This window comes from Vipera berus (genome assembly GCF_964194415.1).
Source record: "Vipera berus genome assembly, chromosome: Z".
NCBI lineage: Eukaryota > Metazoa > Chordata > Lepidosauria > Squamata > Viperidae > Vipera > Vipera berus.
This window is the reverse complement of record NC_138205.1, coordinates 130709698-130735627: the sequence shown is the minus strand read 5'-3', so window position 1 is coordinate 130735627 and position 25930 is coordinate 130709698. Positions and strand designations below refer to the sequence as shown.

At 52.2% G+C, this 25930-nt stretch overlaps 1 protein-coding gene and 1 long non-coding RNA gene across 4 annotated transcripts; both read right to left on the bottom strand.

Annotated features, from left to right (window-relative positions):
* Window positions 1–3: 3 nt before the first annotated feature.
* On the bottom strand, window positions 4–4487 carry LOC308678274. Of its 2 annotated transcripts, none has more exons than XR_014028631.1 (3): window positions 2485–4487; window positions 1915–2108; window positions 4–1838 (listed from the first exon to the last, which is right to left on the bottom strand). It is a non-coding gene; the product is annotated as an uncharacterized lncRNA (long non-coding RNA). The 2 variants fall into 2 exon arrangements; XR_014028632.1 differs by having other exon boundaries at window positions 4–1819.
* Window positions 4488–4553: 66 nt separating this feature from the next.
* On the bottom strand, window positions 4554–25906 carry KLHL18 (kelch like family member 18). 2 transcript variants are annotated; one of them, XM_081344214.1, is made up of 10 exons: window positions 25648–25906; window positions 17169–17299; window positions 15551–15691; window positions 13407–13605; window positions 13040–13200; window positions 9762–9898; window positions 7991–8213; window positions 7004–7108; window positions 6780–6891; window positions 4554–5173 (listed from the first exon to the last, which is right to left on the bottom strand). In XM_081344214.1, the coding sequence occupies exons 1-10, from the start codon at window positions 25786–25788 to the stop codon at window positions 4787–4789; spliced, it is 1737 nt and encodes a 578-aa protein (XP_081200340.1). In that variant the 5' UTR covers window positions 25789–25906; the 3' UTR covers window positions 4554–4786. The 2 variants fall into 2 exon arrangements, with proteins under 2 accessions (XP_081200340.1, XP_081200341.1); XM_081344215.1 differs by lacking the exon at window positions 4554–5173 and adding an exon at window positions 5692–6485.
* Window positions 25907–25930: the final 24 nt, after the last annotated feature.

Genomic DNA, 25930 nt, shown 5'->3' with positions numbered 1-25930 from the left:
AAGAACCTTTGGATTGAAATTAAATATATTTGCAACAAAGTAGAACAGAGATAGGGTCAACTCCACTCTTCTCTACATGAAGGCTTGGTCTGCCCCCCACCCCTCAAGGATCACAGGATGATTTACATACATGATTTTACATGAACACGTATCGACAACTTTTACATTCACATGGAGACACTCGCCGAGGTGGTCGGATTCCCGCGCCCTCCCCCCGTGCAATCTGGAATACGGCTCATCATTTAAATGGGTCCAGTGCCGAGATTTGGATTTATTTCGATTCGAGAATTACGTAGGATGGACAGACAGAACACAGGCAGGAAACACCAAGTCCTTCTAGATATCCTCTGGGATTCCCCCTTTCTGGTGGCAACGTTGGCTGGCCTTCGCAGCGAACTCCCGCAGAAGCTGCCAGTTATTCTTCCCCCGTGTGCTCGACTTTTCGCGTCTCCTGGTGATGAGATTAGGAAACAGCCAGGCGTGGGGACTACAGGAACCATGCTGCTGGGAAAAGGGGCACGAGCCTGGTAGGGCGCAACCGCCCCCACACCTCTTCGCTGCCGCTGCTTCCCGTTTGGCAAAACTGAACTGCCCGTTGGGGAAACGGAGTCACTTCGACCGACGTTTTTTTTTCCCCCAAGGCTGTAACACAATTTGGTCCAGAGGGCTCTGTCGGCAAGATGAATGATCGCTTGGCCAGGGTGTCGGGTGAGAAATGAAGAAAGCACAATAGGCAACTCAACTCCCATTTGTGGAGAGGCGGTGACATCCAAGATACGACGTGGCACAAATACGGGAGGATTTCTGCAGATCAGGGGCCCTTGGTGCTCTCTGAGCTGGGTGGTTTCCTTGCAGACGTTTCGTGACCCAACTAGGGAACGTCATCGGTGCTAGAAGGAGGAGGAGGAGGAGGACTGTGGTGTCCCTGATGCTCTCTGGGTTTGGTGGTTTCCTTGCAGACGTTTCATGACCCAACTAGTTTACATCATCAGTGTGAAGGAGTGTGGGGTTTGCTTCCTTTTGATATACAGTGGCTTGCTCTTTCAGGGTTGGTGGCAGGGTTCTTGCTGTTTCTTTAATTGGGCTGTTGTTTATTGTTGGTTTTTTTGACCTGGGTGTTAATCCCGGTTTATTGTCTTTTGGTCTTGATTCCCTTTCTAGGTTTTTCTGTCTCTCTTGAATGGCGTGTAAATGTGGTTGGCCTCTGTGTGTCTGTTGATGGCTGATTTGTCGGAAGGAACTCTCTAGCACAGTGATGGCGAACCTTTTAAGAGTCCGAGTGCCCAAACTGCAACCCAAAACCCACTTCGGTAGCGTCGGGTGCCGGGTGGGTGTGGCCCATTGGGTGGGCGTGGCTGCGGTGGGAACGGCAGACTGGGTGGGACTAAAAAGTTCAATCAATCAATTCCAACTTTGCGAGATCTTTTTTTTCCCCGCGAGAAGTTGAAATTGATTGATTGAACCATTTTTTTTTTGCACATGGCGGCGGAGGCCTAAAGCGAAAAGGTTTTATAAAACCCAGCTGAAGGCCTAGGACTGGGGCGATGGCGCGCGTGTCCACAGAGAAGGCTCTGCGTGTCACCTGTGGCACCCGTGCCGTAGGTTCGCGGCTCTAGCATTTTGCAAAGTTAAATGGCTAAACGGAGAGCGAAACCCACTTCCCTTCTAGCCCTGATGATGGTCCCTAGTTGGGTCACGAGACGTCTGCAAGGAAACCACCCAGCTCATAGAGCACCAAAGACCCCACAGTCCTCCTCCTCTCCGCAACCCCGCCTTCCTTCTAGCACTGATTACGTTGCCCAGTTGGGTCACGAAACGTCTGCAAGGAAACCAGCAAGCTGAAAGAGCATCAAAGACCGCACAGTCCTCCTCCTCTCCGCAACCCCCCCTCCCTTCTAGCCCTGATGATGTTACCTAGTTGGGTCACGAGACGTCTGCAAGGAAACCACCCAGCTCGGAGAGCACCAAGGACCCCACAATCTTCCTCCTCCTCCTCTTCCCTTCTAGCACTGATGACGTTCCCTAGTTGGGTCATGAGACGTCTATCAGAAAACCACCCAGTTCAGAGAGCACCAAGGACCTCACAATTCACCCCAGCCTTCCGACACCTGTTTAAAATCAACATCGACAAGATACCCAGATTGGAAAAGTCAAAACAATGAAATCAAGACCACCCCCACCCCCACCCCCACGTCCTTCATCGTTTTCAGGCCATTTCGCCAGGTGTGTACACTTGATCCAAAAAAACATGCAGGGATTTATTTATTTTTTGCCTTAATAGCAAAGAACAAACCAGCATAGGAAGAGAAAGTTGGCCTGTGGTTTGTTTTTGTTTTTTCATATTTTTTTCTTACACAAACGTGAAGGGAAGGACTGTATTTGTTGTGTTTGAACGTTTTTGGCATTTCCCACCCCCCACCACCACCCACCCCCACAAAAAAAATCTTTCTTATTTTACCCAATTGTCCGAGTTCCTTAGCTTACTTGTCGGCTTGATTCCATGACAAATTGTGCAGCAAATTGTAGGCTGTCGTTAGGAGCGAAACTAAAAGGGAAAAACAACAACAGCAACAACAAAAATAAAATAAAATAAAAATTTATAAGACTTTTTCAGGGACCGAGTCAGAAATCAGATACGTACGTCTAGGGTTCGGGTTGAGATAAGTCACTGTTAAATCAGAATTATAGGAACCGGGCAATCCGTTTCTGGTTGCGAGTGGTGCGGTTGTGTTAGAGAAGCGAGTTGATGAATGGCCCACCCTGCCACGAACTGATTCCTGATTTTGTTTCTTTTTTCCCCTTCCACGTTCAAGATGGACCTTTTAATCCCACAAACCTTTGTCTGAATGAGTGACAGCAGAGCTGAGTAAAATACAAGTAGTCCTCGACTTACAACGATTCGCCTAGTGACCGTTTGCAGTTAAAATGGCACTGGGAAAAAGGGACGTAAGGCGGCGAGGGAAGTCGTAAAACGGGGTGGGGGGAACTCACTTAATAAATTTCTCACCAGCGTTAAAATTCTGGCCTCAGTCACGGTCGTCGTAAGTCGAGGAGTACCTGTATTGAATGTTCCCCAAATTGCCCTGGGATTGCGAAGCCTTGGGGAAACGACGCAGCTGCTTTAAAGGGCCACAGCGTTTACTTGCAGCTTCTGAAGCCGATGGGAGTTACATTTCTGCAGCGCAACCGCCGGTTTCGCAAGACGTTCAGGGAAGGCCATCCCTGCAAACGGCTTACTTTTTCGGATGCTAGTTTCATCTTGGTTAATCGAATGTCCCGAGATGAAAGTCAGTTTCTGAAGGTGAAGGATAGGAAAGCCTACCCCGGATTTTGGCTGTAAACAAGGCAAATGGCAAATTGAAAGACCATTTTTCTCAGCGGGACCTTCATTTGTAACCCAGAAGGGTCCCTACGTGGGGCATGTTGTTAAGTACTTATGGGTAGCGTAGTCCACCCCAACGGTTGGGGACCCTGTTAAGAGAAGGCTGTTTGTCCAACCCAGCCGACAGTCTTCGTTTTCCCGGTTGAGAAAACGGCGGAAGGTGCTAGAAATCCATACGGGGAGGCCGAACTATGGTGTGATGCTGGTCAGGGCAGCGGGGCACCAGATGCGCCCAAACGAAAGGTATTTTCCTAGTCATTGTAGTGTTTCTCACATTCAGAGGGGAAGGAAGGTCCTTAAGCAGCTTTGGAAGGATATGAGGAACAGGACGAAAGAAGGAGCAGGAGAAGGAGGGGGAGGAGGAGCAGGAGAAGGGAGGGGAAGAGGAGAAAAAGGAGAAGGAGAGAGAGAAAAAGGAGAAAAAGGAGGAGAGAGAGGGAGAGGAGGGGAGAGAGGAGCAGGAAGGGAGAGGGGAGTAGGAGAGGGAGGGGGAGTAGGAGAAGGAGAGAAGGAGGGGAGGGGGAGGGGAGAGGGAGGGGGAGAAGGAGAGAAGGGGGAGGAGGGAGAAGAGGAGGAGGAGAGGGAGAGAAGGGGAGGAGAGAAGGAGTAGGAGGAGAGGGGAGAGAAGGAGGGGAGGGGAGGGGAAGAGGAGAGGGAGGGGGACTAGGAGAGGGAGAGAAAGGGAAGAAGAGAGTAAGGGGAGAGGGAGTAGCAGTAATACAGGGAGAGGAGGAGGAAGGGGAGGGAGGCAGAGAGAGGGGGGAAGAGAAGGAGAGGGAGGGGGAGAAGGAGGAGAGAGAAGGGGAGGAGGAAGGGAGAGAGGAGTAGGAGGAGAGGTAGGGAGAGTAGGAGAGGGAGAGAAGGGGAGGAGAGAAGGAGTAGGAAGGGAGAGGGGAGGAGGAGAAGGAGAGAAGGGGAAGAAGAGAGTAAGGGGAGAAGGAGTAGCAGTAGTACAGGGGGAGGAGGAGGGGAGATTAAACTGATCAATATTAACAGCGATACTTGTATCCTCCTCCTCCTCCTCCTTTCTAACCCACCACACGCTCCCCTCCCACATAACCACAAAGCCCCAGGCAACAGTCTGTGGTCCCAACATTTGGCCAAGACCGCCCCCCCACCCTCCGAGTAGAGCAAGCAGCTTTCCTTCATCCCTTCCTCCCCCCCCCAGAATGCAAACTCTTTGGATCGACCCAATTTCGTGGGACATCCCGCCCCCCCCACAAGGACACCTCGCGGATGGCCGACGGAGGTGTCGGCGGGCCGCGCCTCCAGCGCCTGGAAACCGTGCACATCCCCCACGGCCGGAGCCGCCGTCGTTCCGCAGCTCTACGGTTCGCATGCAATGCACGGTGTGCGGTGGGGGGTGGGTGGGGGGGAGGGGAAATGGGACCCCGCCCTCTGCCCTCAAATGCTCGTCATCGGGACGCATCCCACCCCCACCCCCCCTTCGTGGCACGCCATGGGCGCCACGAACGTCCAGCGCTTGGCTTCCGGGTCGTAGGCTTCGACCGAGCTGAGGTTGGACTGTCCGTCGTAGCCGCCCACGGCGTACAAGCGGCCGCGGTTGGCCACCAGGGACAGGCGGCTCCGCCGGCTGTTCATGGGCACCAGCACGTCCCACTGATCGGCCGCCGGATTGTAGACCTCGGCGATGCTGAGGAAAGCCGAGCCGTCGTAGCCGCCGCAGACGAAGAGCTTGCCGCCGAGGGAGGCGGCGCCGTGCCGACACCGCTTGTTCGACATGCTGGCTGCGCTGTGCCACGAGGCAGTGTAAGGGTTGTAGAATTCCACCTGAGGGCAGGGACAAAGACCACAGGTCAGGCAAGGAGAGCCAGGTGGAAACGCCGTCGATGACCCGAAGGCCGGGCCGTGTTGAGACCAGACCGAGGCCTCCGATGCAGATTGGAGGAACGGTTGAATTATATACGTCTTCACGCCTTGCCTTCGTGATTAATAAATACTTTGGGGGAGCGAAGGTATCTAATACTCCTTCTCTCTCCTATTTTCCCAGAACAGCAACTCTGCGAGGTGGGTTGGGCTGAAAAAAGATGACTGGAACTAGAACTCCCTGTCTCCTGGCGATTGGCCAAGTCAACCAGCTGACTTTCATGCATAAGGTGGGACTGGAACTCACAGCCTCCCGGTGATTGGCCCAAAGTCACCCAGCCGACTTGCGTGCGTAAATTGGGACTAGAACTCACAGCGTCCTGGCGATTGGCCCAGTCACCCAGTCGGCTTTCATGCATAAGCTGGGACTAGAACTCACAGCCTCCCAGCAATTGGCCCAAAGTCACCCAGTCGGCTTTCATGCATAAGGTGGGACTAGAACTCACAGCCTCCTGGCGATTGGCCCAGAGTCACCCAGCCGGCTTTCATGCATAAGGTGGGACTAGAACTCACATCCTCCCGGCCATTGGCCCAAAGTCGCCCAGTTGGCTTTCATGCCTAAAGTGGGAGTAGAACTCACCGTCTCCCAGCAATTGGCCCAAATTCAGCTGGCCTTTCATGGCCTAAGGCGGGACTAGAACTCACCCTCTCCTGGTGATTGGCCCAAAGTCACCCAGATGACTTTCGTGCATAAATTGGCACTAGAACTCACAGCCTCTTGGTGACTGGCCCAAAATCACCTAGTTGGTTTTCATGCCTAAGGTGGGACTAGAACTCCCCGTCTCCTGGTGATTGGCCCAAAGTCACCCAGCCGGCTTTCATGCATACGGTGGGAATAGAACTCACAGCCTCCCGGCGATTGGCCCAAAGTCACCCAGTTGGCTTTCATGCATAAGGTGGGAGTAGCTCACCCTCTCCTGGTGATTGGCCCAAGGTCACCCAGCCGGCTTTGATGCCTAAGGCGGGACTAGAACTCCCCCATTTATAACTAACCCCTAAATAAATAATAAACAACAGAATAATGTCACACTACTTGATAAAACACGTTTGCTTTAACTCCTCCGTTGCAGACGTTTATGAAAACTGGCACCACAACAGCTTCAGAGTTCTCCTCCAATTCAGCCTTTGGAGAAATGCTGGTTTTTTTAACAGAATAGCAGAGTTGGAAGGGACCCTGGAGGTCATCTAGTCCAGCCCCCTGCTCTAGCAGGAGACCCTTAAAGAATCATAGAAGGACAGAGCTGTAAGGGACCTTTGAGGACATCTAGTCCAGCCCCCTGCTCAAGGAGACCCTTACGGAATTACAAAATAACAGAGTTGGAAGGGACCTCGGAGGTCATCTAGTCCAGCCCCCTTGCTCAAGCGGGAGACCCCATACCGTATGCTACGCTCTTCCTAAAACCCGCCAGTGTGGGAGCCCCCCCAATTTTGGCAAGCGGGGATTATCGGGGCAGGCCGACAGAGAGGGGGGGAAAAAAAAAAGAAACGTTAGTCCCCAAAACGGACTTACGCTGTTGAAGATTTGCAAGCCGTCGTGTCCGCCGGAGACAAAGATGCGGCCTTCGAAGACGGCGACGCCGGCCGCGCTGCGGTTGGAGCTCATGGGCGTCACCACCGTCCACCTTTGGGAGGGCCAGCGAAAGGAGGGGTCAGTGTGCGTGTGTGTGTGTGGGGGGGAAGTTGCGCTAGCTAGCGGCACACGGGTCTCACAAAAGCCCTTCGGGAACAACTCACTGGTCTGTCTCGGGCGCGTAGGCCTCCACCGAGTTCAGGGAAGAGGTGCCGTCGTAGCCCCCGCAGACGTAGATCCGTTCGTCTAGGACTACAGTTCCCATCGCGCTGAAAGACGGGACACAGAAAACAGAGGTTGCAGAAGGGCTGCCTCTATCAGCACGCTTCAAACCAGGCTGGCTCAAGCGTGGCGACTTCAAGAGGGGTGGACTACAGCTCCCAGAATCCCTCAGCCGGCTATGCTTTACGAGGGGAAGGACTTCCACTCCCAGAATCCCCCAGCCGGCCATGCTTTACGAGGGGACAACTTCAACTCTCAGAATCACCCAGCCAGATTGCTTTAAGAGGGGAGGACTTCCACTCCCAGAATCCCCCAGCCGGCCTGCTGTTAAGAGGGGAGGACTTCCACTCCCAGAATCCCCCAGCCGGCATTCTTTAAGAGGGGGGGACTTCCAGAATACCCCAGCTGGCCTGCTTTAAGAGGGCAGGACTTCCACTCCCAGCCTCCCCCAGCCGGCCTGCTTTAAGAGGGGAGGACTTCCACTCCCAGAATCCCCCAGCCGACCTGCTTTAAGAGTGGAGGACTTCCACTCCCAGAATCCCCCAGCCGGCCTGCTTTAAGAGGGGGGGACTTCCACTCCCAGAATCCCCCAGCCAGCCATGCTTTAAGAGTGGAGGACTTCCACTCCCAGAATCCCCCAGCCGGCCTGCTTTAAGAGGGGGGGACTTCCACTCCCAGAATCCCCCAGCCGACCTGCTTTAAGAGGGGAGGACTTCCACTCCCAGAATCCCCCAGCCGGCCTGCTTTAAGAGGGGGGGACTTCCACTCCCAGAATCCCCCAGCCGACCTGCTTTAAGAGGGGAGGACTTCCACTCCCAGAATCCCCCAGCCGACCTGCTTTAAGAGTGGAGGACTTCCACTCCCAGAATCCCCCAGCCGGCCTACTTTAAGAGGGGGGGACTTCCACTCCCAGAAGCCAACAGACGCACCTCCGTTTGCTGTTCATGCTGCCCACCCTGGACCAGGAGTCGGTTTCGGGATTGTAGACTTCCACGGTGCTCAGCCGCCACTGCCCGTCGTATCCTCCAATGGCGTACAGGAGTCCGTTCAGCACGGCCACGCCCACCCGGCTGCGGGCCGTCATCATTGGCTGGCACTTCTCCCACTGGTTGGCCACAGGATCGAAGACCTCCACCACGTTCAGCGAGTCGCCTGCGTAGAAATTGGCTGCTGGCATTTTAACAGGTGGTCGGCAAAGCCACCTCCCCCCCCGTTTGGGTTGCGGGGCAGTCCTCTACTTGCGACGAAACGGCCAACCCGCCCTTTTGGGTAGCCGTGTCGTCACGCTCTAAAAGGAAGAAGGCGTTAGGGGCAGTCCTCTACTTGCGACGAAATGGAAGGCCAAAGTTCCCCTGGGTTAAGGGGGCTTTTGTCTCATTTCATTACCACCTTTCTCGCCGCGGTTGCTAAGAAGGGGAATCCCTGCAGGGGTTAAGTTAGTACAGGTAGTCCTTGGCCCAGGGTCTGTCGGTAAGCGAGACAGCTGTGAAGTCGGCTCCACTCCGTTTTACAACCTTTTTTGCCACAGCTGCCCGTAAGTGAATCCCTGTGGCTGTTAAGCGAGCAGCACGGTCATTAAGCGAATCCGGCTTCCCCCCGGATTGACTCCGCTGGTCAGGAAGTTGCAATGTGGGACACGGCGACCGTCGTAAACGTGAGTCGGTTGCCAAGCCTCTGAGTTTTGATCAGGAGACCCTGGAGATGCTGCGGGGGCTCTGTGAAAAAGTGGTCCTGCGTCCCCTTTTTCAGAGCCGTTGTAACTTCAAACAGTCACTAAACCAACAGTTGTAATTCGAGGACTACCTGTATTTCAATGCACAGTCTTCAACTTATGACCAGTCACTTAATGACTGCTCAAGGTTATGTCCTTGCTGAAAAAAGGGTGTGTGTGTGCTACGATCAGTTCCATGGTTGTTATGTGACCACACTTTTGGCACTTGGCACTGGGTGACTTTGGGCCAATCACGAGGAGACCGGGAGTTCTAGTCCCTCCTTAGGCGTCGAAACTGGTTGGGAGATTTGGGGCCAATGACCAGGAGACGGTGAGTTCTAGTCCCACCTTAGGGATGAAAGCTGTCTGGGTGACTTCGGGCTAATTGCCAGGAGACGGGGACTTCTAGTCCCGCCTTAGGGAAGAAAGCCGGCTGGGTGACTTTGGGCCAATCACCAGGAGACGGTGAGTTCTAGTCCCGCCTTAGGGATGAAAGCCAGCTGGGTGACTTTGGGCCAATCGCCAGGCGACAGGGAGTTCTAGTCCCACCTTAGGGATGAAAGCTGTCTGGGTGACTTCGGGCTAATTGCCAGGAGACGGTGAGTTCTAGTCCCGCCTTAGGGAAGAAAGCCAGCTGGGTGACTTTGTGCCAATTGCCAGGAGGCTGGGAGTTCTAGTCTCAATTTATGCATGAAAGTTCTAGTCCCTAGTTTTTATCCAAAAGCGATGTTCACATCCAGGTCTTGCGAAAAACACAAAAACACCCCATTAAGATTTCCTCAATGATTGCAGCATTCACTTAATGACGGCGGACCACACTGACTCAGTTAGCGACTGCTGCTGCAAAAAAAAGTCATTAAAACTCAGATAGATCTAAGGAGGAGCTGCTTTAGGAATGTCATGACGGAAGACCTTAACTGGCAGGTGTTCATGGTCGTAAGTCGAGTATTCCCTGTCCGAGGGCGACAGCAGACGGAATTGAAAGTTACCTGCCGAGTTGAGTCCTCCCACAGCGTAAATCAAGTCGGCGATGGACGTGCAGGAACGCGGCCGTGTCTTGAAAGGGGGGAGTGGTGGACGGCACTCTGGCATCAGATGGAAGTCTTTGGCTTCGTCCACGAGGTCCCTAGAAACAGAACCGGAGATTTGGAAGGGGCCTCAGAGGCCATCTAGTCTGACCCCTGAGCAGGCAGGCGGACCCTTGGAGAATCACCCAACTGGAAGGGAACTCAGAGGTCATCCAAGTCCAACCCGCCTGCTCGAGCAGGAGACCCTTACAGAATAACAGAGTTGGAAGGGAACTCAGAGGTCATCCAGTCCAACCCGCCTGCTCGAGCAGGAGACCCTTACAGAATAACAGAGTTGGAAGGGAACTCAGAGGTCATCTAGTCCAACCCCCTTGCTCGAGCAGGAGAACCTTACAGAATAACAGAGTTGGAAGGGTACTTGGAGGTCATCTAGTCCACCCCTCCCTGCTCCAGTAGGAGACCCTGGCCTAGTCCCAAATCCGGACAAATGGCTGTCCAGTCTCTTCACCAAAAGCTCCGGCGAGGAAGCAAAGAAGGAAGCTGAGCCAGAGATGAATCGCATTCTAATGCTGCCTTTGTAAAGCCTCAGGGGAAACCCTTGAGATCATCAAAACTCAACCCCTATCTTATATCCCATGCAGAAATAGGATTCAAACATCCATGGGCGTGAACACGGGTGCCTTCTGATTTTAAAATAAAAAAAGATGCAAATGTAGAAAGACCAGCATTTCATTGCTTTTTTAAATGTGCATTTCTGCACAGATGGTCCCGGACTTACAGCAAAATTTCCGGCGGCTAAGTGAGACGGTGGCTAAGTTTGGCTCCCATTTTACGACCTTCCTTGCCACCCTTGTTAAGTGAATCCCTGCAGTTAGTCACCCAGTTGCGAAGTGGACCTGGGCTCTCCTCCCCCCCTTGACTTTGCTTGTCAGAAGGTCGCCAAAGGGGATCACCGTGACTGTTGTAAGCGTGAGTCAGCTGCTAAGCATCTGAATGTAAATCACGTGAGCGGGTGGGGGAAACGTGATTTTCTTTTTTTCCCAATGCCGCTGTTAAGTTCGAATGGTCACTCAATGAATCGTTGCAAAATGAGGACCACCCTCATTCAAATATACTGCATGCTAAGTAGTAAATATAGCCTGTAACAGTGATGGCGAACCTTTTAGAGACCGAGTGCCCAAACTGCAACTCAAAACCCACTTCTTTATCGCAAAGTGCCAACGCGGCAATTGAATATGAATACTGAGGTTTTTGTTTATTTTTTAAAAAAGAAACAACTCGTACATTAACATCGTTTGTCTTAAAAGAAAGAAAAACACAATAACAAAGCTTTTGATTCAAACAGCTTCTAACTGAAGAGTAAAAAGTTCGCCTTTGGCACGCTTTGAACAATTCAATGTGATTTTTGCTGTTGTACGCCTGCTGATAATTTGTCTAACCTTGGCTCCTACTTTGTAAGTTTGAGAGCAACACTCAGATCGTTTGTTAAGTCTGTTTCTGGGGTCAGATTTGATATAATTCAAAAGCTGAAAACAGCGTACTTGCTCCGGAGGCTTGTTTTGGCTTTTTCCTGCGAAAACGTAGCCAAAGAGCGAGGTGTGCGTGCCCACGGAGAGGGCTCTGAGTGCCCCCCCCAGCATGCACGCCGTAGGTTTGCCACCACTGGCCTATAATATTTGCTATCTGTACCGCACAACGTGCACAAAACACGCTTCTCTCCTCCCGCAAGTTTGCCTTGAAATAATTCCTCAACGCATCCAGATCGGGGTTCATTTTTGCGTTTAGAAAGATTGCTGTTTTTTTATTAACGGAGGGGATTTTAATAGCGATCTTAGTGGCAAATTCTTTTAATATTTTAGCAGAACACGAGCGAGGAATAATAAAACTGACACCACAAACAACAACAACAAAAACAACGCAGCAGGAGCAAGACAACCCTGAAGGCTGACTTAGCTCCGATTTTAAATCAAAGCCCCCGCAAGGGAAACTGAGGCACGCGATTCCCGCAGCTAGCTATCCCCAGGCGAAAACTCGCAGGACGCTCGACGCGAGGGGAACCAAAGGCTCAAGGAGGCGTCGTAAAAGTGGAAAGAAATTGGGGTTCAGTTTCAGAATTATACACGCCGACCCAGCTCGGTGGCAGGTGGGACCCGGTTGAGGGAGGAAGCCTTGAGCGACTGGTTTAAAAGACAACAACACAGGCGGTCCTCGACTTACGACCACGGGTGCAGCCCAACGTTTGCATTGCTAAGCGAGACAGCTGGGACGTGCGCTTTGCCCCAATTTGGCGACCTTCCTGGCTAAGGCTGGGAAGTGAATGGCTGCAGTTGTTAACGTAGGAACACGGTCGTTAAGCGAATCTGGGATCCAGGACGTACCAGTATGGTGGACTGGGAAGAATGCTAACGGGGCCACAAGATCCTCCCTCCTTCTTCCTCCCTCCCTTTCTTCCTCTTCCTTCTTCCCTTTCTTCCTCATCTTTCCTTTCTTCTTCTGTCTTTCCCTCCCTTCCTCCGTTTCCTTCCTCTTTAATTTCCTCCCACCCTCCCTCCCTCTTCATCCCTCCATGTTCTTCCTCCCTCCCTCATTTCCTTCCTTCCTCCCTCCCTCCCTTCCTTCCCCTTTCCTCCCTCCCTTCCTTCCCCTTTCCTTCCTCCCTTCCTTCCCCTTTCCTCCCTCCCTCCCTTTCTTCATCTTTCCTTCCTTTTTTCTTCTGTCCGTCCCTCCCTCCATTTCCTTCCTCCCTTATTTCCTCCCTCCCTCCTTCCTTCCTCTTTCTCCCTCCGTTATGCTCTTCTTCTCTTCCTCATTTCCTCCCTTCATTTCCTTCCTCCCTCCGTCCCTTTCTTCATCTTTCCTTCCTTTTTTCTTCCCTCCCTCCGTCTGTCCCTCCCTCCATTTCCTCTCTCCCTCTTCCTTCCTCCCTTCCTCTTTCCTTCCTTTCTTCTTCCCTCCCTCCATTTCCTCTCCCCTTCCTCTCCCTCCCTCCCTTCCTCCTCCTCTTTCCCTCCTTTCTTCTTCCCTCTGTCCCTCCCTCCCTCCCTCCATTTCCTCTCTCTCCCTTCCTCTTCCTTTTCTTTCCTCTCTCCCTCCCACCGCCCGTCTCCCACAGGCTGGCCCTGGCCCGGGTGCCACCAGGCGCCTCTTCCCCCTTGCGTGGGTGGGGTTTGAGGCCTTCCGACTGGGGATGGGGGGGCCCTTCCCTGTCCCATTTCCCCCCAACCCTCCCCCCCGCTCACCTGCACTTGGGGCATCCGCGCACCAGCTCGTCCTGCTGCACGCGGCCTGTCAGAAAGCGCGGCCGGCAGAGGGGCAGGCGGATCTGGGACAGGAGCTCCGGCAGGCAGCTTTCTCGGGGTCCCCGGTCGTACCTCACCCAGGCCAAGGCGGCTTCGAAGACCTGCCGGGGGAGAGACAGTTAGGAACGGAAGGGAAGGGAATAGAAAACATGGAATGGGATATTGAATATTGAAAGGCCCTGCACTAAAGGGACGGTTGCAGATGCAGGACCAAGATAATTTCTTGCGCGCTGGGTTACCCCCCGCCCGCCCCAAAAAAACAAAAACAAAAAGGCGAGGCGCACTGGAGGGTCCGGGAGGGTCCTACCTGCTCCTCCACCTTCACGTGGAGTTCGTCCCTCGAGATCAGCTCCAGGACGTCCTCGAAGGGCAGAGCCAAGAACTCCTCCAGCCGGGAGACCTCCACAAAGTGCTGGTGGACGAAGGTGTTGGCGGCCTCATACAGGACGGCGCACATCATGGCCTCGGCGAACTGGCGCACCCCCAGGCAGTTCTTCGGATGAAGCCTTGGAACGGGACGGAGATGAGCGGGGACCCCCCACCCAGAAAACGCCCGGCCCACCCGGGTGAAACCCCACCCCCGAATCCAAATTTGCAAGGAGAAGGGCAGTCTTGCGCAGTGGGTATCCACAGAGAGTAGGCTAAATTGCCCCCCACCCTTAAAATACACACACACAGAGAAACACGCACACGCAAGCACCAAGGGAAGTGGGCTGGGATGCATTCCCACGGGGCACAGATCTGAGTACGGCCAGAGGGACGCACGGCTACAGTGAAAGCGCCCCCTTTCGCGGCGAGATTTCTTCTTGGTCTCCTTTCCAAAGGCTACACACTGCTTTGACCCACTTTCTTTTCCAGGAAGAGAAAGCCAAGGCTGCCGTAGGGAACGGCCTTGGGGTGGATGCGGGGGAGGAGAAATTGCCTAGGAAAACCATCAGATAAGGGAGGGACGATCTCCCCGGTCACTTAACGGTCACTTTTCCTGCTCAAGAGAGGCCAGGGGTAGGCACCCTTGGCTCTTTTATGACTTTTATGAATTCCTGAGCCAGCCTGGGGGAACTGTGGCCCCTTCATGACTCGTGGACTTCAACTCCCAGAATTCCTGAGCCAGCATGGCTCAGCTTGGAAACCTCTCCCTTTCCCCTCAGCGCGGCTGGCTCAGGAATTCTGGGAGCTGAAGTCCACGAGTCATAAGGCGGCCTAGGCCAGGGGTAGGCAACCTTGGCTCTTTTATGACTCGCGGACTTCAACTCCCAGAATTCCTGAGCCAGCCTGGGGGAACTGTGGCCCCTTCATGACTCGTGGACTTCAACTCCCAGAATTCCTGAGCCAGCCTGGCTCAGCTTGGAAACCTCTCCCTTTCCCCTCAGCATGGCTGGCTCAGGAATTCTGGGAGTTGAAGTCCACGAGTCATAAGGCGGCCTAGGCCAGGGGTAGGCAACCTTGGCTCTTTTATGACTCGCGGACTTCAACTCCCAGAATTCCTGAGCCAGCCTGGGGGAACTGTGGCCCCTTCATGACTCGTGGACTTCAACTCCCAGAATTCCTGAGCCAGCCTGGCTCAGCTTGGAAACCTCTCCCTTTCCCCTCAGCATGGCTGGTTCAGGAATTCTGGGAGCTGAAGTCCACGAGTCATAAGGCGGCCTAGGCCAGGGGTAGGCCACCTTGGCTCTTTTTTTTTTTTAAATTCCATTTATATCCCGCCCTTCTCCGAAGACTCAGGGCGGCTTACAAGCTTAGCAGTAGCCTTCATCCTATGTATATGCCTGCTTATTAGGGCTTTCACACACACCCCCAAGCGGCATTATTACAAAGTCAGCTTAATTGCCCCCCAACAATCTGGGTCATCCTCATTTGACCTACCTGGGAAGGATGGAAGGCTGAGTCAACCTTGAGCCTGGTGGGACTCGAACCTGCACTAATGGCAGGCAGCTGGTGTTACTTAAGGAGGCATTAGCCCACTCCTCCACCAAGGCTCTTTTATGACTCGTGGACTTCAACTCCCAGAATTCCTGAGCCAGCCTGGGGGAACTGTGGCCCCTTCATGACTGGTGGACTTCAACTCCCAGAATTCCTGAGGCAGCCTGGCTCAGCTTGGAAACCTCTCCCTTTCCCCTCAGCATGGCCGGCTCAGGAATTCTGGGAGTTGAAGTCCATGAGTCATAAAGAGCCAAGGTTGCCTACCCCTGGCCTAGGCCTACGCCGCTTTAAGACTGGTGGACTTCAACTCCCAGAATTCCTGAGCCAGCCATGCTGAGGGGAAAGGGAAAGGTTTCCAAGCTGAGTCAGGCTGGCTCAGGAATTCTGGGAGTTGAAGTCCACGAGTCATAAAAGAGCCAAGGTGGCCTACCCCTGGGATAGGTCTCCTGCTTTGAGCAGGGGGCTGGACTGGAGGACCTCTGTTGTTCCCTGCGAGCCCTAGGATGCTATGTCCAGGCTTTTTACACTCACCTCTCTTTGAGGAAGGAGCAACAGGCGTCCTTGATGTTCTGCAGCTGCAGGAAACTGGCGCCCATCAACAAGGACTGGACATTTTGCTGGTCAATGGCTAAATGTCCGTTGTAGGCAAAGTTGATCAGAGCTTCCAGCGCGCTAAACGGGGCGAAGAGGAGCCGACGCTTATTTCTACTGATTGATTTATGAATCGAATTTGTTTTTAACTGCCCACTCTATCCAAAGTGACTCCCAGAAGGGCACAGATGTCCAGTTGAGTCACCCAGGTTGTATCAAATACGCGCTGTTGCCAGAGAATTCGGAGTTCTGGCTTAAACTGGGAGGCCCTTGCAAGATTCTAGAGGCTTGTAAGTTTCCAGTTCTCAAGCGAGGCACAAATAAAGTAGAAAACCAATGCTGCCGCCTATGGAACGGATACCCACCACCTCCACCACCACACACAAAAAAAGCTGGTAGTCAAAAATCTTCTGTAATGGCCAGTTATCTCTTACGTAGGAAATTCAGAGGAGGAGGAGGAAGAGGAGGAAGGAGGAAGGAGGAGAAGGAGGAGGAGGAAGAGAAAGGAGGAGGAGGAGGAGGAGGAGGAGGAGGAGGAGGAGGAGGAGGAGAACTGTGGTGTGTGCTGCCTGAGCTTGGTTATTTCCTTGCAGACGTTTCATGACCCAAGTAGGTAATGTCATCAGTGCTAGAAGGGAGGAGGAGGAGGGGAAGGAAGGAAGGAAGGAAGGAAGGAAGGAAGGAAGGAAGGAAGGAAGGAAGGAAGGAAGGAAGGAAGGAAGGACTGTGGGGTCTCTGGTGCTTTCTGAGCTTAATAGTTTACTTGCAGACATTTGATGACCCAACTAGGTAACATCATCAGTGTTGGAAGGGAGTGCAAGGAGCAAAGCATGCTCCTTTCTGGCACTGAAGCTACACAGTTGGGTCGTGAAATGCCTGCAAGAAAACGACAAGTTCAGAGAGCACCAAGGGACCCCACACTCTTCGTCGTCGGCCCCCACCCCGCCAAAAAGCACACTCCATTTTAGAATTGAAGATGTTACCTGGTTGGGTCCTGAAATGTCTGCAAGAAAGCAATCAAGCTCAGAGAGCACCAAGGTTCTTCTCTTCCTTCCATCACCCCCTTCCCCTCTTCTTCCTCCTTCTCTCTTAAAATCCCCACCCAGCTCCGGGTCCTTCCTTCTTTCCTTCCATCCTCCTCCTCCTCTTCTTCCTAACACTGATGTCGTTCCCTACTTGGGTCATGAAATGTCTGCAAGGAAACCACCAAGCTCAGAGAGCACCAGGGACCCCACAGTCCTTCCTTCCTTCCTCCTCCTCCTCCTCCTCCTCCCTTCTAGCCCTGATGATGTCCCCTAGTTGGGTCACGAAACATCTGCGAGGAAACCACCCAGCTCAGAGTCCTTCCTTCCTTCCTTCCTTCCTTCCTTCCTTCCTTCCTTCTCCTCCTCCTCCTCCCTTCTAACACTGATGACGTTCCCTAGTTGGGTCACGAAACGTCTGCGAGGAAACCACCCAGCTCAGAGAGCACCAATAAACTAAATAAATTTGGCCCATCCCAAGAAGGGGGGGAAGTAATGACCTCAAGCCCCTCCTGCCCCACAATCCTCCGCTTTACCTGGGGTCCATGCCCTGCATGACAATCTCATCCTGCTTGCACTCCATCATGTCGTTTGTGAACATGGCGTGGAAGTAAGGGATGGAGGCTGCCAGGACGATCCGATGGGCGCTGAATTTGTGGTCGCCAACCTAAAAAAACAGGAACGGGAGGAGAACGAGAGTCAATTCTCCGACTACGCAGCTAAGCCTCGTTTTGTCTGCAAGTTTTGTTGTTTTTTTAAGACGAAAAAAATAAATAAAAATGACTTTCTCAAATCCAGGACTGAATCCTGGAGAATGAAAAAAAATGGAATAGAATAGAATAGAATAGAATAGAATAGAATAGAATAGAATAGAATAGAATAGAATAGAATAGAATAGAATAGAATAGAATAGAATAGAATAGAATAGAATAGAATAGAATAGAATAGAATAGAATAGAATAGAATAGAAAATATGGAATGGAATGGAATGGAATGGAATGGAATGGAAGGAAGGAAGGAAGGAAGGAAGGAAGGAAGGAAGGAAGGAAGGAAGGAAGGAAGGAAGGAAGGAAGGAAGGACTCTCAGATGGGTGGTTTCCTTGCAGACTTTTCATGACCCAACTAGGGAACGTCATCAGGGCTAGAAGGGAGGAGGAGGAGGAGGAAGAGGAGGAAGAGGAGGAGGAGGAGAACGACTGTGGGGTCCCTGGGGCTCTCTGAGCTTGTTCGTTTTCTTGCAGACATTTCATGACCCAACTAGGAAACATCATCAGTGCTAAGAAGGGAGTGGGGTTTATGGAGAGAGGAAGAGGAGGAGGAGGAGGAGGAGGAGGAGAACTGAGGGGTCCCTGGTGCTCTCTGAACTGGGTGGTTTCCTTGCAGACCTTTCATGACCCAACTAGGGAACGGCATCAGTGCTAGAAGAGATGCAGTTTTTCTGTACTTCATCACTTTTTTCCTTTTTTTGGGTCATCTACGTTTTTGACACCTCGCTAGGCATCCGGTCGTACTCAGATGTTGCCGTATCCTAAAAGTGGTACAATGGGCGAAAAGGATGAAAAGCCCTGCTCTAAGCGACAACAAAGTGAAACGCTGAGCGCGCAACACCGTCAAAGGCTGGGGGGTGGCGGCCTTCGAACGGGGTGGGGTGGGGTGGGGGGGAAGAAATCTCTTTGGAGCATTCACTGAAGGAGGCAAAACAAAGTTGGTCTACAAGAGATCAGCTTACATTGGGCTTAGGCTGCAATTTGCGTATTTGGCGAGAGGGGAAATCGTCGCAATCTGGAACACTGGACACAACTCGGCAAGGTTATTTTGTCAAGGGAGGTCGAGGCAAAAGTGACCGAGTCAGAAGAAGGAGAGGCAAGTTGGTGCGGTGGTGCTGGCCTAGAAAACCAGGAGATGGTGAGTTCTAGTCTTGCCTTAGGCAGGAGAGCCAGCTGGGTGACTCTGGGCCAATCGCCAGGAGACAGTGAGTTCTAGTACCGCCTTAGGCATCAAAGCCGGCTGGGTGACTTTGGACCAATCGCCAGGAGACGGTGAGTTCTAGTCCCGCCTTAGGCAGGAAAGACGGTTGGGTGACTTTGGGCCAATCACCAGGAGATGGGGAGTTCTAGTCCCACCTTAGACATCAAAGCCGGCTGGGTGACTTTGGTCCAATCACCAGGAGACAGGGAGTTCTAGTCCCGCCTTAGGCATGAAAGCCAACTGGGTGATTTTGGGCCAATCACTAGGAGATGACGGGGAGTTCTAGTCCAGCCTTAGGCAGGAAAGCTGGCTGGGTGACTTTGGGCCAATCGCCAGGAGACGGTGAGTTCTAGCCCCGCCTTAGGCATCAAAGCCGGCTGGGTGACTTTGGGTCAATCGCCAGGAGACGGTGAGTTCTAGTCCCGCCTTAGGCAGGAAAGCCGACTGGGCGACTCTGGGCCAATCGCCAGGAGACGGTGAGTTCTAGTCCCGCCTTAGGCAGGAAAGCCGACTGGGCGACTCTGGGCCAATCGCCAGGAGACGGTGAGTTCTAGTCCCGCCTTAGGCAGGAAAGCCGGCTGGGTGATTTTGGGCCAATCACCAGGAGATGACGGGGAGTTCTAGTCCCGCCTTAAGCATCAAAGCCGGCTGGGTGACTCTGGGCCCCTTTGGCTCTCTCCACCCACCTCGCAGGGTTGTTCGTGTGGGGAAAAAGAGAAGAAGCAAGCGTTAGATGCGATCCCTGCTCTGAACTGACCAAAATATTTTTTAAAAGGTGGGACAAATTCATGAGGAGCAGCCTCATGAATCAAAGCTCAAAAGGAACGAAAAATAGCATGCAACGGCCAAAAAATAAAAAAACAGATCCAATCCTAGCTGACATTAGAAACATAATTCCTCTTCACATCCAGAACATCGGAGCCAGTTCTTGGAAATGCCTCTTAAAAAGGATATTAAGAAGCCATTTTGGAAAGGATATTGAACAAGGTCTCTAGGCAGAAATTAAGATATTTTTAGCCTGGAGAAAACTGCAGACAGCATGATAATTGAAGGGCCGAAGACAGGGCAGGCTCGTTTTGTGTCGTTGTGTAGAAGAGAACACACACATACACATGCAAAGACACACAAAGCCAAGAAACTACACATGGTCCTCGATGCACAACCGCAACTGAGCGCAAACGTTCCCTAAGTAAGCCTGTGAAGGAGGCTTTGCCCCATTTTACGGCTTTTCTTGCCACCGTTGTTAAGTGAATCACTGCAGCTGTGAAGTTAGGAACAGGGTTGTTAAGCGAATCCGGCTTCCCTCACTGACCTTGCTCCACCAGAAGGTCGCCACAGGGGATCACGTGACACCCTCCCCCCCCAAGGAGACACCGCGACCGTCATAAACATGAGTCAGTTGTCTGAATTTGGATCACGTGACCAAGGGGACGCTGCAATGGTTGTTCAGTGTAGAAAAAGGGTCATTTTATTTCCAGGGCCGTTGTAACTTGGAATGGTCACTAAATGAACTGTTGTAAGTTGAGGACTACCTGTATTAAGGTTCCAAATGCAAGGAAGGAGATTTCAGAAGGCCCAGCAAGAGGGACCAACAACTTGGTATGTGGAAGCCTTGCTGGAATTGGGTACGCCTAATTTAAAGAAAAGAAGGACCAAGGGGTGACATGATAGCAGCCTTCCAATATCTCAGGGGCTGCCCCAAAGAAGAGGGAGTCAAGCTCTTCTCCAAAGCACCTGAAGGGAGGACAAGAAGCAACGGATGGAAACTGACCAAGGAGAGAAGCAACCTGGAATTAAGGAAAAACTTCCTAACAGTGAGGACAATTAACCAGTGGAACAGCTTGCCACTAGAGGTTGTGGGTGCTATATCACTGCAGGTTTTTCATGAAGAGTCTGGACAGCCATTTGTCTGGAATGGTACAGGGTTTCCTGCCTGAGCAGGGGGTTGGACTAGATGACCTCCAAGGTCCCTTCCAACTTGGTTATTCTGTTCTGCTGGGAGTCTCGGTTGCTGGAGAGTTCTAAAAAGAGGCTGGAGGGGATGATGGCGGAAATGGGGTTGGCCTAGAAAAGGGGTAGGCCACCTTGGTCCATGACTCATGGACTTCAACTCCCAGAATTCCTGAGCCAGCATGGCTCAGCTTGGAAACCTCTCCCTTTCCCCTCAGCGTGGCTGGCTCAGGAATTCTGGGAATTGAAGTCCACGAGTCATAAGGCGGCCTAGGCCAGGGGTAGGCAACCTTGGCTCTTTTATGACTCATGGACTTCAACTCCCAGAATTCCTGAGCCAGCATGGGGGAACTATGGCCCCCTCATGACTTGTGGACTTCAACTCCCAGAATTCCTGAGCCAGCACGGGTCATCATGGAAACCTCTCCCTTTCCCCTCAGCAGGGCTGGCTCAGGAATTATTATTATTATTATTATTATTATTATTATTATTATTATTATTATTATTATTATTATTAACAACAAAACAACAAAACAACAAAAACAAAACAACAACAACAACAACAACAACAATAATAATAATAATAATAATAATAATAATAATAATAATAATAATAATAATAATAATAATAATAATAATAATAATAATAATTTGGAAGGGACCTTGGAGGTCATCTAGTCCAACCCCCTGCTATTCTGGGAGTCCATGAGTCATAAAACAGCCGAAGTTACCTACCCCTGAGCTATTTGGCCCATTAAACCTCTGCAAGGAAACAGCCAATTTCAGAAAGCATGAAGGACCCCACAGTCCTCCTCTCCTCCTCCTCCCACTTCTTCCCTTTTTTTCTTTCCCTCCTTCTTCTCCTTCCCCTTCTGCCAATCCACAAACTCCTTCTAGAGTTGATGTTGTTGCCTAGTTGGGCCAGGAAACGTCTGCCAAGAAAATAGACAAACTCAGAGAGCACCAAGGCCCCCCTCACCCACCCCACACACACACAGTTCAACCCTCATCTCCAAATATTCTCTTCTGTTGGAAGAATATTTGTCTACAATTGGAGGATTTAAAACACGATGTAAATCTCATGCCAAGCCACCCTTGTTACTCTGGTGCAGTCAACAACCTGACAAGCAGAAAGTATTCCATTCATGAATCTTTCCATTTCTTGGGAGACTATCTTATGTGCAAAGCGGAGACGGGGCACCACAAGCTGAGCTGCAAATTAAAATCTAATTTCCACAGACTCTCCCCGAGCATATATTAAAAACCAGGCATAATTATCAGCCATGTTTACAGTCAAGCTGTTAAAGCCCTATGAAGGACCTTCAGACGCATTCTTCAGAGATTGTGTGATGCATTCTTCAGAGATTGTGTGATGCAGAATGCACAACGCTATGCCAAAGGGGCCTCACCCAATATTTGGGACATTAATCATCTCGATGGTGACGTCATGCCCAGAATGACACAGGGGAAGAAAGGTGTCAGATACAGAATTTTAATTGGCAAAGGCTGAAAAAGGAAAACCTCTGAATATAGTCTTTAGCTTAATAACAGCTTATTTAGTGACCGTTTGAAGTTACAACACTAAGTAACTTTTGGCCATTTTCACACTTAACGACCATCGCAGCATCCCTGTGATCATGTGATCACAATTCAGATGCTTGGCAACTGACTCATAGTTAGGTTGATTGCTGTGTCCCAGGGTCACGTGATCCCCTTTTGTGACCTTGTGACAAACAAAATCAGTGAGGAAGCCAGATCCACTTAACAACCAGGTTACTAACTCAAGAACTGCCATGATCCACTTAACAATTATGGCCAGAAAGGTCATAAAATGGGGGCAAAAGTCACTTAACAAATATCTCACCTGGCCACAGAAATCTGGCACTCAGTTATGGTCGTAGGTTCGAGGACTACCTGACCAGATATGTCTTTTATAATTTCGCTATTTTTACGTGGAACGGCATCCTAAACGGATGGGTCATTGTACAGTAGGTAGGACAAGGTGTATATTAGTAGAAAATTGTTTAATTTGGTTCCACCAGGAGCTTTGTATTTAAGCTAACGTCATCCTGCAAATGACCTTGTTGGCCAAGCTTTAAGATTTGAAGTTCAATGAATTTGTGACATGTTTTCAGCCAAAGCCAATTATTCTTATTTTTTCTCTGTACAATTATAGTAAAGGGGGGGGGGGTCCTTGACTTACAATTTTCCACTGACAGACAGCCGCTAAGTGAGCTGAGACTCATTTTATGACTTTTTGCCATCGTTGTTAATCACTGTGGTTGTTAAGTCAGTCACACGGTTGTTAAGTGAACCTGGCTTTCCCCCCCCCCTTTACTTTGCTTGTCAGAAGGTCACAAAAGGGGATCACGTGACCCCAGGACACTGCAACCGTCATAAGAACAAGTCAAGCATCTGAATTTTGATCGCGTGACCATGGGGGAACGCTGCAACGGTCGTTAAGTATGGAAAACGGTCCTAAGTCACTTTTTTCAGTGCTTCGGTCACTCAATGGATGGGTTGTAAGTCGAGGACAACCTGTGTTCTTCTATTCCTCTGCTTTTACAGAGAAAAACCTTGCAGGAAAGGATTGATTTATATGGTCAATTTATACAGTTGCCTGGTTCTTCTATGTGAGTCTGAGAGACGGCACCTGCTGAAAACACAACCACAATACACAAAATCTGACCCAAGACGCAACCACCAAAATCACCCAAAGCCACACAGAGCTTTGGGTGATTTCTTCTGTAGTCCCAGAGGTTAGAAGGTAACCCAGTGACCCTCCTGCCACCCACCATCCCTGGTGGTCTCCCCCTCCTCCTGTTTGCAACCCCCCCTCTTCTAGCACTGATGGTGTTCCCTAGTTGGGTCATGAGACGTCTGCAAGGAAACCACCCAGCTCAGAGGGCACCAAGGACCCCTCCCCCCCCCACAATCCTTTTCCTCCTCCTGCCTTCAGGTCCTGATGACATTGCCTAGTTGGGTCAAGAAACGTCTTTTTTTTTTAATCCCATTTATATCCTGCCCTTCTCCGAAGACTCAGGGCGGCTTACAATCTAAGAAGCACAACTCAATGTGCTTAGCAATAGTCTTGAGAAAACAACCAAGCTTGCAGAGCAGCAAAGATCCCACAAATCACCACCTCCTCCTCCCCATTCTCCTTCTGTCCCCTGCTTTTCCTCTTCCCCCTCCTCTCCACAAATCCCCCTCCCTTCTAGCCCTGATGACGTTCCCTAGTTGGGTCACGAAACGTCTGCAAGGAAACCACCCAGCTCAGAGAGCACCAAGGATGCCATATTCCTTTTTCTTCTTCCTCCTCCTCCTCCTCCCCCTCCTCCTCCTCCCTTCTAGCCCTGATGACGTTCCCTAGTTGGGTCACGAAACGTCTGCAAGGAAACCACCCAGCTCAGAGAGCACCAAGGACGCCATATTCCTTTTTCTTCTTCCTCCTCCTCCTCCTCCTCCTCCTCCTCCTCCTCCCTTCTAGCACTGATGATGTTCCCTAGTTGAGTCATGAAACATCTGCAAGGAAACCTCCAAGCTCAGAGAGCACCAAGGACCCCACAGTTCTCCTCTTCCTCCTCCTCCTCCCCCTCCCCCCTTCTAGCACTGATGATGTTCCCTAGTTGAGTCATGAAACGTCTGCAAGGAAACCTCCAAGCTCAGAGAGCACCAAGGACCCCACAGTTCTCCTCCTCCTCCTCCTCCTCCTCCTCCTCCTCCTCCTCCCTTCTAGCACTGATGACGTTCCCTAGTTGGGTCACGAAATGTCTGCAAGGAAACCACCCAGCTCAGAGAGCACCAAGGACGCCATATTCCTTTTTCTTCCTCCTCCTCCTCCTCCTCCTCCTCCTCCTCCTCCTCCTCCTCCTCCTCCTCGTCCTCCCTTCTAGCACTGATGAGGTTCCCTAGTTGGGTCCTGAAACATCTGCAAGGGAACCACCCAGCTCAGAGAGCACCAAGGACGCCATATTCCTTTTTCCTCCTCCTCCTCCTCCTCCTCCTCCTCCTCCTCCTCCTCCTCCCTTCTAACACTGATGAGGTTCCCTAGTTGGGTCCTGAAACGTCTGCAAGGAAACCACCCAGCTCAGGAAGCACCAGGGACCCCCACAGTCCTTCCTCCTCCTCCTCCCTCCCACCCTCCCTTCCCTCCTCCTCCTCCTTCCTCTTCCTTCCTCCTCCTCCTCGTCCTCCCTTCTAGCACTGATGAGGTTCCCTAGTTGGGTCCTGAAACATCTGCAAGGGAACCACCCAGCTCAGAGAGCACCAAGGACGCCATATTCCTTTTTCTTCCTCCTCCTCCTCCTCCTCCTCCTCCTCCTCCTCCTCCTCCTCCTCCTCCTCCTCCTCCTCCTCCCTTCTAACACTGATGAGGTTCCCTAGTTGGGTCCTGAAACGTCTGCAAGGGAACCACCCAGCTCAGAGAGCACCAAGGACGCCATATTCCTTTTTCTTCCTCCTCCTCCTCCTCCTCCTCCTCCCTTCTAGCCCTGATGACGTTCCCTAGTTGGGTCATGAAACGTCTGCAAGGGAACCACCCAGCTCAGAGAGCACCAAGGACGCCATATTCCTTTTTCTTCCTCCTCCTCCTCCTCCTCCTCCTCCTCCCTTCTAGCACTGATGATGTTCCCTAGTTGGGTCCTGAAACGTCTGCAAGGGAACCACCCAGCTCAGAGAGCACCAAGGACCCCACAGTCCTTCCTTCCTTCCTTCCTTCCTTCCTTCCTCCTCCTCCTCCTCCTCCCTGTCCCCCTTCTCCCCCCTCCCCCATTTCTCCTCCTCCTGTCCTCCCCCTCCCTCTTTTCTCTTCCTCCCCCTCTGCCCCCTCCCACTTAGCACTGATGACCTCCCCTGGCCGGGTCAAGACAGCTCAGGGAGCAGCAGGCTCCCCTGCCAGACATTGTACCTTGATCAGGTTCTTGGCGGAGGGCGGGGGGAGCCTGGGAGCGCCCCAAAGGTCATCCAAAAGGTCCCACCGCCCCACTTTACCTCTCATCCCTCCCTATTCAGCCCCTCCTTCTTCCTCCCCCCGCCCCCTCCCTCCTGTCAATCACAGGCACCCCAGCGCGACCCCCCCCCGCCTTCCCCCGGGCCCACCTTCAGGGTCACGTCGCACAGCTTCCCCTGCCGCCGGATCTCGCCCATCACCCCGTAGCCGCGGCTGGGCAGGTCGCCCACCGAGAAGTGCACCAGGTCCTCCGGGTCCAGCTCCGGGTCCGGCCCGGCCGCCTCCAGCATCTCGTCGGCTTCCACGCCAAGCCCGGCTCGGAAGGGACTTTTCTCGCTCGCTCGACGCCGCGGTTTGGCTCCGCCCGGCCACCGTCGCCGCGCCGCCGGGAGGCCACCAGACCGGAAGCCGGGCAGGCCCCGCCTCCTTTTC